Below are 20060 nucleotides of genomic sequence, written 5' to 3'. Positions count from 1 at the left end.
GGAATGTTGGATAATATACTCTTCCTATCACCATTAAAGTCCCTCCGTGTTGTTTGGTTACCTGGAAGGTAACATGGTATTAGTTAGTAGCGCTACTTAGGTTTGGCAACCTCACCCCGTACCTGGGAGGACGGGTGTTGAACTAATGACCTAGTCATGACCAATGCTTTGATAGGAGCATTGGAGAAAGGGCAAAATAATCAGAAGCCGTCTTGTATTGGGGTATTATCAACATTGTTTTCAACATTACTTTCGGAATTAAATTCAATGGATTAACTAAACACTTGGTAACCAACGTTTTTGTAAAACTATGAACTCACCAGCGTTGTCTGATACACTTGTTGCATGCTCGCAGGTCGTTAGGTATTTTGGATCTGGGAACTTGCTGTCTGAAGTAGCTGGAGTGGTCATGGGTCGACAGGAAGGATTATGTGACTGATTTCTTGATACTATACCTTGGTTTTTGAAACAGTTTAATTTCGTTTACTATTTGCTTCCGCTGAACTTATTGGTTTTCGTTTAAACTTATTGAAGATGTTTTTATTAATAATGGGGATTTTAATTATAACTTGTATGGGTTCAATGTAATTGGTGGCTCGTTATTGGTACGTCACACGCCTATCAGGGACACTCCCTAGGTGGTATTTTGAGGGTGTGACACTTAACAACCCCCGTGTGAACGGGTGCTGAGTCCAAACTATAGTACTACGTCGTTAAGGCAGGTAGACAGCATTCCACGTGTAAACACAATCAACAAGCATTCATTTAGTCACGTAATACATGCATATTGGTTAGCGTTCAAATAGTTTGAGTAGTGTGATCGATTGTGTCTTGATATAAGTAACGTATGTAACACCCAAAAGTGCAGAAAGCTAAAAGGGATCGAGTATACTCACAGCGATTGATTGATGGATTGAAGGGAGCGCTTTGAGAGTAGGGTTAGCCTGAATGGTTCGATAGCCTAACGATGAGCAATGCGTAACATGGGAACAAGTGCAAGTGGGTCGAACAGCCTGGTCGATCAAACAGCAGGTTCGATCGGACGGGTTGTTCGTTCAGTTAGACAATTCGTTCGGACAGTCTGTTCGAGTGGATTGTTTCTTCCTTTGAGTAGGATGTGTTTGTGTATGATGGTTTGAACTTTTGAAGTTTTCGTTGTAGTATTTGAGAACACTGAAGTGTCCTTATCTTTCAGGTCGATCGATCGAACGGTCTGTTCGATCGGCCGGCTCAACCGATCGGTTAGGAACTCCAGTAGTAGTCCTCAGCAGGATGTCACTCGATCGAACAGCATGCTTGATCGAACAGCATGCTCGATCGAACAGCATGCCCGATCGGGTGGCATTCCAATATGTCAAACGAATTGAAAAATCGATTAAGTGTTGAAGCATAGTATCTCATGATCCGGTAATGTTATCCAACAGCTTGTTCGATCGAACATCATCTCGTTCAATACTATACTTCATGTAACTGTCAAAGTGTGGGGCCATATGCTAGCCGATCGGCTGGCCTGGTCGATCGGCTGGCATGTCCGATCGGTTGGGTTGTTCGTTCGAACAGCCTAACCGTTCGGCCAGCATCCTAACCTGGTCGGCTTGTTCGTCTAACACTTGGCTGTTCTGATTATTGACGTTATATTGAGGTAGTTTGACAACGAGCTGAACCAGGGAACCTTCATTCTTACTTGTTCCTCCTGCTCGGACAGGAATCACCCAAGTCCGGCTGGTGAACGGTTCGGAACGGTGGTTTAACGTTTAACCTGAAGTCGGTGAACCTCGTGGATAGAACCCGAATCTTGAACCACACAATCATTAGAATGATTAGTGAGTTGGCTCAAGCTCTGTTTCTACCGGTTTTGAAGGCATTGAGTGTAAAAGAGTTGGAAGAAAGTTGGAAATTCTTCTTTCAATCCTTCACACCATGAGAATGTATAGATCTATGATAGACCTTAGTTTGTTTATGTTGAAATTGGTTAGATCCGAGCTATTCATGGTGGATTGAGTCCAAAGCATGATGTCCTTGAAGAACACCATGATGACATCATCCTAGAATGCTTAGATCTTGATGACTTCACGGTTAGAAATCAAAATTTGAAAGATAGAAAGGTGTAGGAGCATGTTTTGATCAAGAAAGTACAAGATTTAGGATGAAAACTTACCGGAATCGGAAGAAATCTGAGAAAAGGTGAGGAGCACGAGCTGGTCGGTCAGAGAGTTTCCAAAAGTGGAAAGAATGACAATGACAGCCCTATTTATAGGCTCCAAAAGAGGAAAGGGCTGGCCGATCGGCCAGGCATCCCGATCGGACAGCCTGCTCGATCGGACAGTCTATCCGATCGGCTGGGCTGTTCGATCGGCTGACAGCCTGATCGATCAACAGCCTGGTTCGAGTGTTTGGTGCGACGATATTTGATATTTCGATTTCGATTGAAGATGATACGAATACGATAGAGTTTCCTATTCAAATTACTTTCAGTCCCAACTACTATATCTAACATACAATCATCTATATTTCACCCTATCCTTACGTTACCATTCGACATAATTCGATTTCGATTGCATTCGATTTGAGATTCGAGTTTCGATTTGAGTTTCGATTGATTCGATGGAATACCACACAAAACATAAAGTAAGCACGCACAGGTAACACATAAGGTACACACACAAGTAATATAACACCAAATTTGCATAGTTCGAGATTTGAGTTCGATTGCTGATTTGATTAGCTTGATTATTGATTGATTAAATTTATCGCATTGTTACTTCCTACTATTCACAGTCGTAAGTCGGTTCGCGTCGATCAAACATTGGATTACTTCGATTCTTACTTGATTACAACACTTACTCCACATAATACAAATAAAACATAAGATAGACTAATTTATAGTCAAAGAAAGTCAAAGTTGACTTCGACTTTGACTTTGACTTTGACATTTGAAAACACGGGGTGTTACAGTGGTGGTGTGGTTGATGGCGCCCCGGGGCGCTATAATGGATGACATGGCGGGGTGGCGCGATGCCACACCCTGTGGCCTTAGAACATGGTAGTGGTTAATGCTCTTTAAAGGGCATTTTTTGTTACATCAACGTTATAACACCCCTTTAAAAAATGTGTAACGGTTAATGCTCATTGATGCCCATTTTATTCAATACTTTCTATTTTTTTCTCTTTTTTGGGCAGTATTCTAGAAATGTCTCTTCATCTTCATGTTCCTATAACACCCAGAGGATGATGCTGAGGACGTTATCAAACCATTTCATACCTCTATAATGCCCATTACGCATGGAATTAAAAGCTGATCAGAAATGATTTAAGAGTGACATAATTAACTTCTATAAATTATTTGTTTTGGCCATGTTTTTTTATCGGAACTTTCAATAATACTTATCACAAACCAATTCATGGTTAACCCTATCATTTATATGTTGATCATAAAACTTTAACACGTTTCATTTGTTGTTATTCTCGTCGGTTTGTTTATTATTGATTACCTATTTTAGTTAGTTTATGAAAACTTGACGTATGATTTTAGCAATATAACAGAAGTACCTTATGGTGGTCATCTTATCTTGTTTTGGCATTGATTACTCGATTATAAACACAAGGGGTTGTTTGGCAACTTCTGAATGAGCAAGTACTGTACAAGTAAGAGGTCTGAACCATTAAGAACCAGTATAATTTTTAACCATTCAGAGGCAAATGTCTGACTAATTTAGATACAAGGTCTTGGCCATTCAAACTAAGTATAATGCTTAACTGTTCAGAGGCAAATGTCTAAACCATTCAGACATCTGCTCGCGAAATAAACAGTCTGAATCATTAAGTGCCGAATCTACTCGCGAAATAAACAGCCTGAATCATTAAGTGCCGAACCAGTAAGAGTAAAAGTTCTGAACCATTAAGAGCCCATTAAGTGTTAAAACAAATAACACCTGACTGTTGGAAGTAAAGCTGTTTGTAGCGGATAAGATATAATAAAAGAGAAAATACAAATGTAAATAACTGAACGTAAACTCACCATGAATCAACATAATACAAATCATGAATGGTTGAGGCCCATGTTTGGACAGGATTTCCTAAAACAGATTTTATGTCTATATTCTACGTTACAATCATATCATCAATCAATAGTTATAATACAATAAATACCAAACTTGCAAGAAATTGCAATTGAAATTTGTGTTATCAGACCATGTGTAGTGGTGGAACAAAATAATGTCCCCACCATGGGGCATTATTCGACACGTGTCATCCTAGTCAGCATGGGGCATTATTGCAAAAGTGGTATAGTGGGCATAATGCCTAATAATGCCCCTTCCAGTCATTAAAAAAAAGGAAAGTAGTTGCGGCTAGTCAAAGTCCTCCTCATTGGCTAGTCAAAGTCCTCCTTGACAGACTCACACTCCATTGGCCACATGCAGTTGCTCAGTAAACCATTTCAGTGTTTTATTTAAAACGCTCCCATGCAAATTCTTCAAAAATAACGCCTTATAACGCCTAGTGTAGTGGGGGTGGGGGCGTTTTGGGGCTTTTTTTTCAATTTTTTTTTAAATCACGCCCCACTACGGGTGGTCTCACACACTTGTAAATCCGTCTACCTTCTAACACCTTCTAACGAGTTTTTTATGTTCACATCCTCTATGCGCGTAAGATAGAAAGACCAAGTGTGATTGATCCATCTCCTTAACTGCTATGATGATCCAAATAGCCTCTTGATGGATCTTTGTAGCAACAGAAAACACGTTTTATAGGCATAGCAAATGAAAAATTATCAAGTCATTTATGCTATATTAATCATAATTATAGATAAAATAAGTGTTACAATAAGTAAGTAATGTAGTTTATATGTTAGCTTGAGCTGTCAGCCCAGGCGAAGCTATATTGGGCCAGGAGTGCTCTGGCCCCTACCGGCAGCGCAGGAGTTCGAGTGGTGAGCGGAGGTGTAGAGGGAAGGGGGGGGGGGGGGGTAGGAAGTGAAAGAGACTGAGCGTGTGTGTATAATTAAAAGTAAAAAAAAAAAACTAAATAAAAATTGTATATTAACGGGCATGAAAAACGCTGTTATAATCGGTTATGGGATCATTGCCATCCATTTTAAACACGGAGATCCTATAAATAAATACCCTTTCAACCAGTAAGACCAAGTCACTAAAATTCTTGAGGAGACATATGTTATTACGTTAACTAGTCAAGATTTTCAAATTCGTTTAAAGGAAAACATGTCATTTTTACTACGGTACGGTTAAAAAATCCTGAACCCGTACCCTACCCGCCTACCGCATAGTACTGATATCGAAATTGAGTTGAATTAAAAACCAAATAGCGTACCGTATATGTTCAGTCAGTACCGGTATGGTACGAAACTCACGTTCGACACAAAATTTCTCATCCCTACATACCGGTGAACCACCCTTTAGTAAACCCAAATCCAAAACGACTCCGTATTATCATCTAGATCAAGAAAAGCTTTGATCATATTATCTGCATCCTTATACACATCAGATTACATATAATTATATATTTACACATACATTCAAACAAATCACAACATTACAGGCCAGTCATTCCATATGATGAACATGAAACCTCAAGATAAATTTTAAAAACTTACCCCGATCGAGACCCGAATGCTAAAATGCACCATCGGTTAACCACGAATCCTCCATTCCTTCCTTCCAAACGCCCCATCTCCACTTCAATTTAGGCCAACGAGCAGTACACTTAGAGATGAAACTTTTCGATACATTACCAACGACATCACGGTGTATAAGCAACGACACCTCTGACAACCCGATGCATTGGTCCAACACACAAGAAACAGACGAAAAAGTCAACGACGGGTCAACTAACAACAAATACACACACAACTTTTTAAACCCGTTCCGCCCATCCCAATCCCAACCTAATGGGTTGTAGCTCGACTCCAGTTCCAACCAAGCACTTGACTTGATACATAACGAACTCATGTTCGGGAAAACAGTGAACACTTTCTCGAACGTAAACAGGGAATCTTTTACTACTCCTCGTATCCAATTTCGGGAATCCAATGTTAAATCTTCTACCGTTTGAGTAACTGGGAAGTTTAAAAGTAAGGAATCAATATACAAACACTCGACCCAAAAATTTCTCAAATTCTCAAACTGTTTGACTGAAAACGCGTCTGCGTGATCAAATGCGAGATGGAAATTGGATAATTTAGGAGCTTCGATACAAAGTGAAACGGGTCTTATACATTCGAGTTTGAGTGTAACGAGGTTAGGTGTGATTATAGTTAAAGACGATGGAGCATTAGATACGGCCCAATGACAGGTTCTCAAGTTGTGCAGGTGGATTTTCGGTTGTTTAAATCCTCCGACACCGATTAAGTTAAGAACTTGAAGATTTGAAAAACATTTGTTGAACTCGGTTAAATCTTCGTCATCTAATCTTATGAATTCAAGAGTCAAAGTTGTTAGCATTGGCATTGGATTCAAATTGTCGACTGATAGCCATGCGTTCTTCACTTCTAACTCAATAAGATTATGACCTGCATTGACCAAAATAATGTTGACTTAATCTGATAACCCGAAAACGAGTAAAAATATAAACCAAAATTTTGTATCGATTATAAAGTTATGGTACCGGTAGTGCAAAAAGACCAAAAAGTAACGCTACGGTGCCGGCACTGCAAAAATACCAATAAGTACTGAAACCGACTAGTACCGAAACTGAAAACCCTAAAAATGAATATTGGTACGGTACCTATTTTGTGCGGTCGGTATTAGTACAGTACTAGTATTTGATAGAAAAATGCTCATCCCTACCAAAATCCACACCAATTGAACAGATATTCGCAATTAACTAGCAACCTTCTATGTTTATTAAACAACAGCAAGTAACTGAACATTAAGATTGTTAAAAATTTACGATTTCATGTTCGATAAACAAGATATTTCACTATCTATCAACAGCGTATCTAGAACATATAAACATGAATAACTCCTGCATATATACTTAAATCCACACAATTATGACAGATATTCACTATTAACGAGCAATCTTCAATGTTTTTTAAACAACAGCAAGTAACTTAACATTAAGATCACTGAATAATAATATGATTTTACGTCGATAAAAATTTAAAATATCATTTGATTTCACAATCAACTAGTAATCTTCTATGTTTTTGGATTAACAACAAGTAATTGAACATCCAATCGTTGAAATATCATATGATTTCACGTCGATAAAGAAGAAATAACAACATATCTAGAACATATAAACATCAATAACTCCTGCATATATACCTAAATACATACAAGTAGAACAGAAACTCACAATCAACTAGCAATCTTCCATGTTTTTTAAGCAACAGCAAGTAATTCAACATTAAATCGTTTTTAAGTATTGTATGATTAGAACTTTCACGTATATCCACAGCATGTCTAATAATCCAGAACATATAAACATGAATAACTCCTACATAGGGCTATAAACGAACCAAATGTTCAGCGAACAGTTCGTGAACCATTCGGCGAGAAGTTCGTTTAATAAATGAACGAACATGAACAAAAAAATTCCTTCGATTAGTTAAATGAATGAACATGAACAGAGGTCTCGTTCGTTCAGTAGTGTTCGTGAACGTTCGGTAATGTGTTCGTGAAACGTTTGTGAACACGCTCATTTCCTTAGTGAACATACACGAACATAAAATCTTGTTCGTTAAGTGTTCATGAACCATTCATGAATACATCTATTTCCTTACGAACGAACACGAACAAGTCGGTTCGTTTACAGCCCCTACTCCTGCATATATACCTAAATCAACTAACACATCTTATGTGTTTTTGGATCAACAGCAAGTAACTCAACATTAAATCGTTAAAATATCGTATGATTTCACGTTCAATAAACAACAAATTTCACCATATAAACACGAGCAATTCCTGCATATATACCTAAATCCACACAATTAATACATAAACTCACAATCAACCAGCAATATTCTCTGTTTTTTAAATTAACAGCAACTAATTGAGCATTAAATCATTAAAATATCGCATGATTTCACGTCGATAAATAAGAAAATTCACAATATATCAACAGCATATATCTACAACATATAAACACAAACAATTCCTACATGTATAACAAACTTACAATACTTCGAAACCAACGGCAACAGATTTGATCTCCGCCAACACGACTGAATCCAAAAATCCGAAATCGACAACAATTTCAACTCGCTACAAACCCTAGGTAACCACTCCTGAACAAAATCACCATCCGTTAAGAACAGATCATCCGCCTCATCCTCTACGTCGTCGTACGACACATCTCGGAGTGGTTTCTCGGTGCCGATACACACCGACTCAACGATTCGCAAATTCGATAATAAATTAATGAAAATTGACTTGAAAGGTGTAATCGATTGGTGAGAATTTGATGAATTTGGTGAATTTGAAACCCTAGACCTTGATTTGATGTACCTGATCAATGAGCATTGAAGATTGATCGATCGAAGATCTGATGAGAGAGAATTGAACGATTTTGAAGCGAGTCGGCACCGAGCTACGTCGGCTGAGTCGGTGAGTCGACTCAGTATCTCGAGGAGTAGTGCGTGTGGGAGTTTATCCATTCAATGAATTGTGTCTGAAAAGAGGTAGTTGGGGTATTTATATTCTAATGAGTAAATTACGTTTTTGGCTCCTGTGGTTATATCAGTTTTACTATATTGGTCCAAAATAAGATTTTTTAACAGATTTGCCCTCATAATCCCTATAACTAACCTTTTTGGCCCCTAAATCTAACCAAACCCCAACTCAGGTTAATTTATTGGTCACATGTTTAGCACATGATGTCTAATTTGGTCATTTTACCTCCCTCTATAAATAAAACCCTAAACCCCTCTTCATCTTCTTCAATAAATCATTTTCTTCTCCACCACCACCCCATGAAAATCAAAATATAATATATTCATCTCTCTCACTCATAGTTTCTTCATCATAAATTAAATTAAATTATGCCCATTTCATCCTGAATCATTCTTCAAATGGTTTCTCTTCAACAATCCGACTCTTCTAGTCCGGGTCGATTTCAAATAACCCGACCCTACTACACTCCTCCACCATCCTCAGCTGCTTCTTCTCCATCCAGCTTCCAGAAACATCTTGGCCGTTCAATGCGTACCGTGCGTTCCAGTTTCTCACACTCAGGATACACAAACAACAGCTGTTCCTCCTTCGCCGCCTCTGCAGAACAGGAACAAACCCTCCCACCCTCTGTCGAATTAGACAACGTCACTGATTCCTTCATCGACACGCATTTGCAACAGCTTGCTACTATTAAGTTATCCAACTCATCCTCTTCTGTGACGTCATCAGATGCATATTACGGACTCTCGCAAGTGTTCAGTGATTTCTCCGCCTGTAGTAGTGACATATCTGGAGAGCTACAGCGTCTGGCTTCAACATCAGAGGAGGTGAAGAAATTGACTGAAACTGATCGAAAGAATTTACAGGAGCCGGAGCCCTGCTTAGGGTTTCTCCAGCCCGAGAATTTCTCTACTGAGATCATTGAAAACATTTCACCTGAAGATTTACAACCCACGGTTAAGATCTGTGTGGATAGTCTAAGTTCGAGTTCGATTGCTGTCAAGAGATCAGCAGCTGCCAAAATTCGGTTGCTAGCGAAAAACGAGCGGATAATCAAGCGTTAATCGGTGAATCGGGTGCTGTACCCGCGTTGATTCCGCTGCTTCGGTGTGTTGATCCTTGCACTCAAGAACACGTTGTCACTGCGTTATTGAATTTATCTTTGTTAGATGATAATAAACCGTTTATTGCTGGTGCTGGTGCAGTGAAATCTTTAAATTATGTGTTGAAAACTGGTGTAGTGTTAAATCTTTAATTTATGAAGTGAAAAAACAGGGTTTAGGGTTTTATTTATAGAGGGAGGTAAAATGACCAAATTAGACATCATGTGCTAAACATGTGACCAATAAATTAACCTGGGTTGGGGTTTGGTTAGATTTAAGGGCCAAAAAGGTTAGTTATAGGGACCATGAGGGCAAATCTGTTAAAAAATCTTATTTTGGGCCAATATAGTAAAACTGATATAACCACAGGGGCCAAAAACGTAATTTACTCTATTCTAATTTTATTCGGATTTCATTTCATTATATAAAAGGAACACAGCTAAATTCCAAATCAGATCTTGCTTTCGATTCAAATTTTAATTCTAATTCTATTACGATTCATGAAATGAACGCTACCTAATTTTTTCCCCTTTGAACGGCATGATATTTTATTTAAAAAAACATTACGAAGAAACTAGAGGTTCTTACAAAATGAAACACATTACGTTGTAACTTTCACTAAAGCGACCGTAACTTTTCTCTATTTTTCACCCATACAAATGAATTTGATTTGATTTACTCTGATATTTACCTAGTAAGTATAAATATGACGATGCCCACAGCCATATACGTGTCCTGATTCAATTTAATTAGATAAGGGTATATCAGACATTCTGTTCAAACATCTGAGGGCTAATCAGGGAATTACATCAACAAGGAAGCAGATTTCAAATTCGTTTCATAAACGTCCATCTAATTATTGTTCGTATCAATTCGATTTGTAGGTTACACAGATTGGTGATTCCCGAAATTGCTGGATTCATCATTTAGGATTTTTGTTTTTGGTTTTTCATCATAGGGTTACGGTTGAGGTTTGGGTTTTATTTGCTTTGAAGATATTTTCATTTTATTAGATTGTAACGAGGTTGAAGATGGTGAAGATAAGTTGTTTCTGGTTTTATTTGTTGAATTTATTATATCGCATGTGTTGTTTTATATATCGCATGATTTGTTTTTAACATATCCCAGGTATTTAAGATTGGATCATATGAATAATTTCGCATGTTTAAGTTGGACATTTCGCACACAATGAAGTTTAATATTTAATTTCGCATTTTCAAGTTGGACATTTCGCAGACTAGAAAGTATTTAACATATATCGCTCTATATTTCGCACGCTTTAAAAGTATTTGTATTTATTTTCGCACAGTGTGTTTTATAATTCAGTTCAATAATTCAAATCAAATAGATCAATTCAATAATTGATTTCAATAATTTTTCTTTTATTATATAGTTTATCTTTTTATCACCATTTCAAACATCCTATTAAAAATGGCAGACCTACCAACATCCTTTTCTTCTGAATCAAGTATCAAGCAGGCTTTGAGGAAAAGGATTCAGGAACAAATTCAAGAGGATCAATCATGTCAAGAGATGTTGGAGACCAATATTTCTCGTGTAACAGAAAACATGAAGAGAAGACAAGAAATTCTGAACTTGCTATCTCAGATGCAAGTGAGTAGTCTTCAAGAAATTGCTGTTATGTTCATGGTTGATCTGGGTAAGAGGGATGAGAAGTAATTGAAAGAGTTGGCGGATGCAATAACTATCTTAAGATGCTCGATGAAGATGAAAATGGAGTTTCTTTCATCTTTTGAATGAACTTTGTTTATTTTAGTGCTTTGTTTTAATAAAATTTTCAAGTTTTGCGTGTTTTCAATAAATTCACATGTTGTGTCATGGAATAGATTTTGATTTCGCATGTGTATAGTCTCCCATGTTGCATATTTTAAGCAATTCAATGTCAAACATGCGATTTTATACATAACATATGCGAAATTAAAAACATTAATGTTATATAACAAGTCTAAATATTCAACTAAATCCATCATCAAACAACTTTACTAGTCCTTTCCAATAAATGCAGTCAACCTAGCTGGGATTATTTCCTCCAAATATTTCATATACTTTTCTTTGTCTGGCCTTTTATCGAAAGCATTTGTCTTTTTAATTACTAGTTCACGATGCACATTGTGTTTGGATAGAATGATTTTACTTAGATATCTGTGCCTCAGGAGATGAAGTTGTGAATTTTGGCTGTTGTTTACTTCATCTTCTTTCACAAACTCAGTCACCCATGGTGTTTTCTCTCCTTTGTATGTTTCCATGTGACGCATCGTAAACACTCCACAGTCTACGTCGTTATTATCCATCCTCCAATCCATCTCTTTTCTTTCTATCACTGAGGTTGCAAGTTGTTCTATAGCCGGTGTTGATTTTAAAGCCTTTCGTAGGTATAAAACCAATACCTTTCTCTGTAACATAGCAACATTGTGCCAGTAGCTTTTATATAAAATATAACATTTATATAAGTTTTTGTATTACCAGTGTGTCTGGAAGCCCCTTGTATCTATCCTTAAACTCTTGTTCAGCGGCTGAATTGTCAATTAGCTCAATTTTGCCAGTTTTCAAGTGGAAGCACAAGACATAGAAGTGGTCACCTTGAAGTACCGGAATAAACACCAGGTCAACCGAATCAAGTTTTTTTTACCTCATATTTTAGTATGATGTCTTCAAAATTTGAGGCAAATATGTTTAGACGTCTGTTGTCTGTGTATTTCTCCTCGTTGTAAAAGATATTCGGTTGTATGTTATGTAATTAGAATCAAAGTTAAGTAATGTATTAAAAGGTATTTAAACATGCGAAATCAGTACATGCAAAATAATGTGTGAATTTTTTCACATGCGAATTGTATGTATAACATATGCGAAATGACAATAGTAAGCAAAATCATTGAATATTCATTTTCTCTTTTAATTTCAAATGCCAATATGTTTAGAAAATCATACCATCATTGTGGTAAACAAGTAGAGTCTGTATGGTGATGATTTTCTATCCCTCTTCTTCTCTTCAAGGTTTAGAACATCCACAAATGCATCTATTCCGTTTGATGCTACGTATTAACCCCTGTAGAAGCTTTCAAAGATACCTTTCAATGTGTAAACCCCAGTTTGTGATCTGTAAAGTTCATCTCTGCCAGGAAAAAATAAATAATTAATATTTTGAGTGTATATATTTAGATGTTTGTTAGTTGATATAACCATTTTACTTACTGTCTGCAAATGTAGCAAATGTATATCGGATCACACTCAATTCTTGATTCAAGAGTGCTTCGTGCATGTTTATCACTCTGTTGCAGTAAGGGGAACAAAATTTGTCTCCAAGCGCTGCACATCTTTTCTCAGCTCGAATTTTGGCTGCTTTTATTGTCTTATAAAGGAGTTCAGTTAACCCCTTTGGTAGAACTTGTTTTGGAACTTGCTTTGGCTTTGAGTTTTTTCTCCCCCTAGCTGGTTTTTCCCTTTATTTTCTTCCAGGCTGGGTCCTAGGCTCAAAAGCAACTCAACTTACTGCAATTCCTCAGCCGTCACCTGAGGGCATTCAACTTCCGGTTCCTTCTCAACTTTGATACCCGAATCGGTTTGTTGAGGGTCTTTTTGTGTAGTTTCTCCTAAAGAAACTGCTTCCACTTCTGGCTCTTTTTCTTGAATGTTTTGTGTAGATTCTGCCAAGTTCACTGTTTCTTCGATAACAATTTATTTTCACCACTTTCTGCATGCCAGAGTAAGTTAAGAAATATAATATTTTGTTCTTTTTAATTTTTTTACTAATATAAAGTGTTTTTTACCTTTGACAGGTGGTTTGTAAGCGTATACACCCGTTTCGACAGTTTGAATGTTTGCAATTAGGGTGTCTGTCACTCCTCCATCATCTTTATTTGTCAGTCCTTCATCATCTGGCTGCAGTACCCCTATAAATACAAATTATTGAATTTTAATACATCAGAATCAAAATCGCATGGTATACATGACATTGCATGCGAAATCAAAATGTGAAGTGTTTGTATGAAATCACATGTGTTTTTAAAGGTTTCACATGTGTATAGGAAATGGTGATTTTTTTAACATAAATTCGCATGTGATAATTTGAAATCGCATGTTTTACCTTCTGATGCCATTTGTACCAAAACATTGGATATTAATTGTTGAGCTTCTTCATTCTGTCTACTTTCTTCATTTGTAGTAACTTGATGAACTTCAGAAGCTTCTTTTTCAGGCTGTTGATGAATATCCGAGGGTGCAGTTTCATGCTCTTGAACCGTATCAGGCGGCACACAAATGGGATTATTCCGAAGCGCCTCATCCCACTGCTTACAGGCCTCCATAATCTTCGGATCCCAAAAACACTTAGTTTTTGCTTCTGAAACTAAGTTGTTCATCCCTTGAACATCTTGAACCATTTTAATGTATTTTTTGACATTGGCTTTCATTTTTTTCAACAGGTTTTGTAATATTTTTCGAGTTAAGATACTATCAATCCAGAAGTTAAATATAAATGGATTAAGTGAAATTAATATTTTTTTGCGCTTACCTTTTTGTTGATTTTCAAAGCCTCTCGATCTCGTTCATGGGCTGTGTCGTAGATTACCGATGGTGAAAGTTGAACATGAGTGTTGCAATAATCCATCATTTTTTGTGTTTGTGTTCCAACTCCCATCTCAAGGTTCAACTGATACATTTCATGGATTTCAAAACTAAAATCCATCATATCATCAATGTTCTCGTTTGGCTCTTCCTCGGTTTCTACGTTTTGTACTGCACGTGCAGTCCTTCTTTTGTAGCTTATTGTGGTGTCAACCGGTGGTCGTAGTGTATACTCCTCCATTGAACGATCCTCTTTTTCTTCATTTTCATTCTCACTTGATGTCCACACAGGTCCGTTATCCGAAATACGCTCTTCGACTTTATCAATCTCCGAAGATGTGATATAACGGATAATTGGTATCTCCATGACTTTCTCAAACAGTTTAAGCCTCTTGTTGTACCCATGCGTGTACATAAGCTGTATAAATCGCAAGATCAAACAAAATTATTTTTAAAATCGCATGTATCATTTAATTATATAACAAAACAAAGTAATGCATACCGTAAGAAAGGCAACAGGTCCCACGAATTGTATTTTATAGTTCTTCCAGCCCGCTCGTGTACGACGCAAAGTGTCAAGTAGATATGTGCACCAATCTAGATTCTGTATTTCCTCAATAGCCTCTACACCAAGCAAACATCTATCATTTGCAGTTGTTGCCTTTGTAATCTCTGCAAAGAACGTCATCCAGTACACCAGGAAATTTAATTTAAATAGGCTCCCCCCATCTCTCTGATCATCCATTGCAGTTGCAATTAAGCCGTGGGTAATTCTCATGTTTTCCCTCCATTGGCTGATGAATGTATCCCTGACAGCATTTCCCGGTTCTTTACTCTTTCGATTTTCTCCACCTTTTTAACTTTTCTCTTATCGACTATTATTTTAACTTGCTTTGGCCCATTTGGTATTCCAAATACCTCATAAACTGTGTCCGATGTAATGTTTATTTGGTGTCTACCTACGTCACATCTCGTCAAAGTTTCTTGCTAGCCAATATGCCAATCGTGTTGAAATATGGTTGATTTGATACCAAGAATAGCTCCAAATCCCATATTCTTCACCTCATCAATCTGTTTTTTTGAAAATTTTCTTATAGTATCCATATACGAGTTAGGTTGACATCTTAACAGTATCGCTTCGTTGCTGTATTCGAAGAAAGCTCTAGTTTCTGTTCTAGGTGATTCCACCTTTTTTGAAGGTTTTTTTGTTTCTATCTTAGATTTCCTGTCATCTTTCTTCTTTTTCGGGAGTGGCTTAACGAAGTCATCCTCCTCAGAACTTTCTTCAACTATCCTTCTTTTTCTATTTTTCTTAACTTTTTTCAATGTTGATATTGGGTCTTCAAAGTCATCATCAGAACCTAGTTCTACAAAATCGCATGCTATCAGTCAAAAACCTTTATAAAATCGCATTTATCAATTAATCATGTACACTAACTCATTAAGTTGATAAAATCGCATGAATGGATTATGAATTCGCATGTCTTAGTAAAGCATTACCAAAACTAACCAACCCTATAAATCGCATGCTTTAGACAACTAAAATTAATATAATCGCATGTGTAATTTAATCATAATCCCCTAAAACTAACTAATCATATAAAATCGCATGAGGCTTTTATCAATTTGCATGCTCAAGCTAACCTAAGACAAAAACCTTCAACAAACAAAATTTAACATATGAAATCGCATTTGTCATACAAAACCCTCACAAAACCCTATATAATATCGCACATATATCAGCTTATCATTAACAAAACTGTATTATCATACAAAACCTAATAAATAACCATACCAGTCATAAACCCTAATAAAATCGTAGTTATGAACAATATGTAATCTTATAAAACTATAGGTTTCAGACCAAAATCTTACTAAACAAACGATATCGCATATGTCATTTCAAAGTCCCTGTAAATATCATTATAAAATAGCAGACGTCAATCGATATCTAGATTCATCTTCTTCGCCTGTGGTCTGTCGTTGTTTGCTTTGCTTCGTTCTCAAAACTCATGAATCTTAGTTGAATCGCAACGGTGAGTAGTATGGAACTTGGGGGAAGGAAAATGCAATGTTGATTTTGGGTTTACGGTATGATTGTGAGTTATTGTTTGCTGATTATCAGGGGTTTTGATTTCGCAACGGACGATTTTAACCCTTGGCGGTTTCATTTATTTATTTTAATTTGATTAATTTAATAGTTAAACACGCGGTTTAAATGAGATGATCTGACGGTTGTGGTTATAGCGTACATAATGTACGATTAGTGGATTTGTATGATTACTGGCCTCTAAATATCTATATCTCTACTACTTACTATATACAAGATTTGAGGATGCCATATAGTTTCAAATCAATTTTAAGATACTTAAGAACAATGTTGTTGCATTTAGTACAAGTGTTGATATATAAAGAATTCAAAGAATTCGTTAATTACAATTTTGTCCCTTTGGTACATTTAAAAAAAGCATTTAAAGTCTAATGCATTTACAATAATATCACTTAAAAGTTAAAATTTATTATAAGAATCATTAATGTTTCTCAAGATTTATAAAAATTATTAAAATATTAAACATTTAAAGTCTAATGCATTTACAGTGATCACTCTAAAAGCTAAAATTTATTATAAGAAACATTAATGTTTTTAAAGAGTTATAAAATTATTAAAATATTTAGTAAAATAGTGTTAGATTTATTGTTTCACCAAAATAATCTTTAAAAAAAGTGATAACCCTACAAATATGCGTTAGTTGTTTTATCCTTCCGGGTAATGCGAATGTACCTACTAGTTTAAAAAAATTACTTAAAATTAGAAATCTTTTTCACTTTGATACAAAGTTTCCCCAGTTTAAAGCTTCCCCTTTCCTTATTAGTTTTTCTAACTTTTTTCAGTTATTTAACCTCAACGCTCATGTTGTTGTGACTTAGTTTTTTTCTTATTATTATAGTAACACCATTATTGGTGTTTTTCAATTGGTTATAAACTTAATTATTAGTAGTCACCTTTGTAAAAGAAACTTTTAACAAAATTCGGTGGATACTATATAACATTTGTTAAACTTTTTATATAAATATAAAAAACCGCCACATTTTATTTTATTTCAAAGAAATTAAAAAATAACTATATATTCTATCCACAAGTAGTTATAAATAACAAATATTAAAGTACTCATAAAATCATTCCAACAAGATAAAACTTTTATTTCACCATTATATTTAGTTATAATAAAAACATTGAGACGACATATAAAACTCTAGTATAGCCGTCTACAAATGGTGAGACCATCACCTAATGGAACCGTAGAGATTTCAATGCGAGGGTCTGCTGCAAGTGATTTGTTAAATTGTATGGTGCTCATTCTCCCCTCTCTGAGGAAATTAGGAACAGATGACTCCGGTCGTGCCACCGACCCGAGCCATAGCGTGTTGTCGTACACCATGATGCCGTTCACCTTCAATAGTTTCATTATTCGCTCGTGATAATTGATATAGTTTATCTTGTCCGCATCAACGAAAGCAAAGTCAAAACTTCCTTCATTGTCAGGCTAAAGAAAGACAAGTCATGCCAATATTTATTGCAACTTAAATTGAAACCATACAAATCTTGACTAGCGTCGGTGTGAAATCACAACAAAATGATGCTAGGATTTTAGGTTCAAAAATTAAAAATCCAAAATATATATTTGTATTATACATTTTTAAATAAATATATATGTGCATATAGTTTTAGGTTTATGTAAAAATAACATTTTTTGTGAAAAGTATGATAATGCATAGGAATTGACATACGGACATCATATTTTGGATTTAGACATTATGTTTTGGGTTGTTTTTGCAAGAAAAACACCAAACATAACAATTTAAGATACAATGCAATGAATTCTAGGCTTAAAACTTAAAACACCATGCCAAAAACGTTAAGTAGTTTGTTTTAATTGTTAAGCAGTGTCATTTAGTCGTGTTTTAAATTCCATGCCTATAATACATTGCACTGTGTTTTAAATTCTTATGTTTGGTGCTTTACTTGCCAAAACAACTCAAAACATCATGCATAAGTCCAAAACATGATGCCTACATGTAAATTCCTATGTGTTCTCACACTTTTTATAAAAAAGATCCTTTTTACATGAACTGTGTTTATATATAATATCATATTTTTCAACTCCAACTAAATTTTCTTTCAGAAACAAAAAAATTCCTCAAAGTTTGAACTTCATGCCAAAAAGAGATTGGGTCACTCCTATTGAAACAACCTTTTATTACTATAAGAATAGATTGGGTCACCCCTATTGAAAAAATCTTTTATTACTAAATGAATAGATTGGGTCGCCCCTATTGAAACAACCTTTTATTACTAAATGGATGAGAACTTACATTTTCTAGCATTTTATCAAGAACCGGTAAAGCCTTGGATTCGATAAAGTCAATCTTGTGCTCCACCTTAGCTTTTTTCATAACCGGGAGACCGATCTCATACGCTTCCCGATCAGGATCTATTGCTACAATCTATACCACACGTTAAAATATTTATAAACTACCAAAAAAATTACTATGATTATCAATAGGGGCGAAGGTAGTGTACAAACAGGGGTAGTACATGCTACCCCTCAACTCCGTCTCTGTAGTGTAAAAATAACTCTCAACTCCATCTACGCATTGTAAATTTTTTTTCGGTTTTATATAAAAGATACCCCTGATCAAAAAAAAATTGGGGATACCCCTGAATTTTTTAGCTAGATCCGCTACTGATTACCAAAATCACAAACCTTGCCGTCATCAGGAATTGTTAACGCGGTTAGAAGTAGAGAATAACCCGTGAAAACCCCGACTTCTATTGTTTTTTTCGCACCAATGATCTTTAACAAAAGCCCGATCATCTGGCCAGCGTCTGGTGCGGTGCCCATGATAGCCCTGCATATAAAGAAATTCTTATATGAATAATTAAAACCATGTCCATGCAAGTTAGTTTTTGTTATGAACATGATGGTCACCCTGGCTGTGAAGCGGTGAGAGCCCGAAGCTCCTTCAACGGTTCAGGTTCGCGAGGGTAGACATTAGTCTCTAGGATGTACTGCACGAGAAAAGTGGTTTTGAAGATTTGAAGCAAAAGATATACAAGAAGAATAATGACCAAACCTCGTATAAGTCACGGCTTTGCAGTAAGCCTTTGGTTTCAGTTGGCTTTTCTGATTCCATTGATTATATGTGAATTTTGTGAAGTCCAAAAAGTCCACTTTATAGGCACAAAAAGTGACAGATGGTTTGTTCCCTAGGTATGTAGTGTTTTCTTTCTTTCTTTTTTTTTTTATACCCTAGCTATGTAGTTTTTTTTTTTTTTTTTTTTTTTTTTTTTTTTTTTTCATACCAAATGCATTTCGGCCGTTCAAAGAAAAGGTATTTAATGGTTTATCATTTCTATTTCTACTAAAAATAATATGACAAACTACTTCTTCTTATTAGTATCACTAGGCTAATGACCGTGTTAAACGCGGTTTCAAAAAAGAAAACAAATTATTTTTGTTGAAATCCAGATATAATCTCAGCTTTTATAACACGTCTGTAAAGTTTAGTAATGCGTAATCTCGTACCGTTGCATAAACTATTATGTTGATCAAAATATACATGGGTTAAGTAAAAAAGAAAATATTAAAATATGAACCAAATGTTATAAAATGTGAATGTATTATATGGTTGAAAATAAACGAACACTATATTAAAAAAAGATAAAATCATTTATTCA

At 35.8% G+C, this 20060-nt stretch overlaps 2 protein-coding genes and 1 pseudogene across 2 annotated transcripts; 1 reads left to right on the top strand and 2 right to left on the bottom strand.

Moving 5' to 3' along the window:
• Nucleotides 1-5417: 5417 nt before the first annotated feature.
• On the bottom strand, nt 5418-8632 carry LOC110877053 (F-box/LRR-repeat protein At4g29420). The gene is made up of 2 exons (XM_022125210.2): nt 8140-8632; nt 5418-6526 (listed from the first exon to the last, which is right to left on the bottom strand). Exons 1-2 carry the CDS (start codon nt 8615-8617, stop codon nt 5631-5633), a joined length of 1374 nt encoding a protein of 457 aa, XP_021980902.1. The 5' UTR covers nt 8618-8632; the 3' UTR covers nt 5418-5630.
• A 399-nt stretch (nt 8633-9031) lies between these two features.
• Nucleotides 9032-9888, top strand: LOC110875176 (annotated as a pseudogene).
• Nucleotides 9889-17467: 7579 nt separating this feature from the next.
• Nucleotides 17468-19611, bottom strand: LOC110877052 (probable caffeoyl-CoA O-methyltransferase At4g26220). Its single transcript, XM_022125209.2, has 5 exons — nt 19457-19611; nt 19312-19391; nt 19087-19231; nt 18695-18826; nt 17468-17865 (listed from the first exon to the last, which is right to left on the bottom strand). The coding sequence occupies exons 1-5, from the start codon at nt 19514-19516 to the stop codon at nt 17575-17577; spliced, it is 708 nt and encodes a 235-aa protein (XP_021980901.1). The 5' UTR covers nt 19517-19611; the 3' UTR covers nt 17468-17574.
• Nucleotides 19612-20060: the final 449 nt, after the last annotated feature.

The sequence above is a fragment of the Helianthus annuus genome, chromosome 9, assembly GCF_002127325.2.
Source record: "Helianthus annuus cultivar XRQ/B chromosome 9, HanXRQr2.0-SUNRISE, whole genome shotgun sequence".
In the NCBI taxonomy this organism is placed as follows: domain Eukaryota; kingdom Viridiplantae; phylum Streptophyta; class Magnoliopsida; order Asterales; family Asteraceae; genus Helianthus; species Helianthus annuus.
The sequence above is the reverse complement of the archived record's forward strand: the minus strand, read 5'-3'. Positions and strand labels throughout refer to the sequence as shown.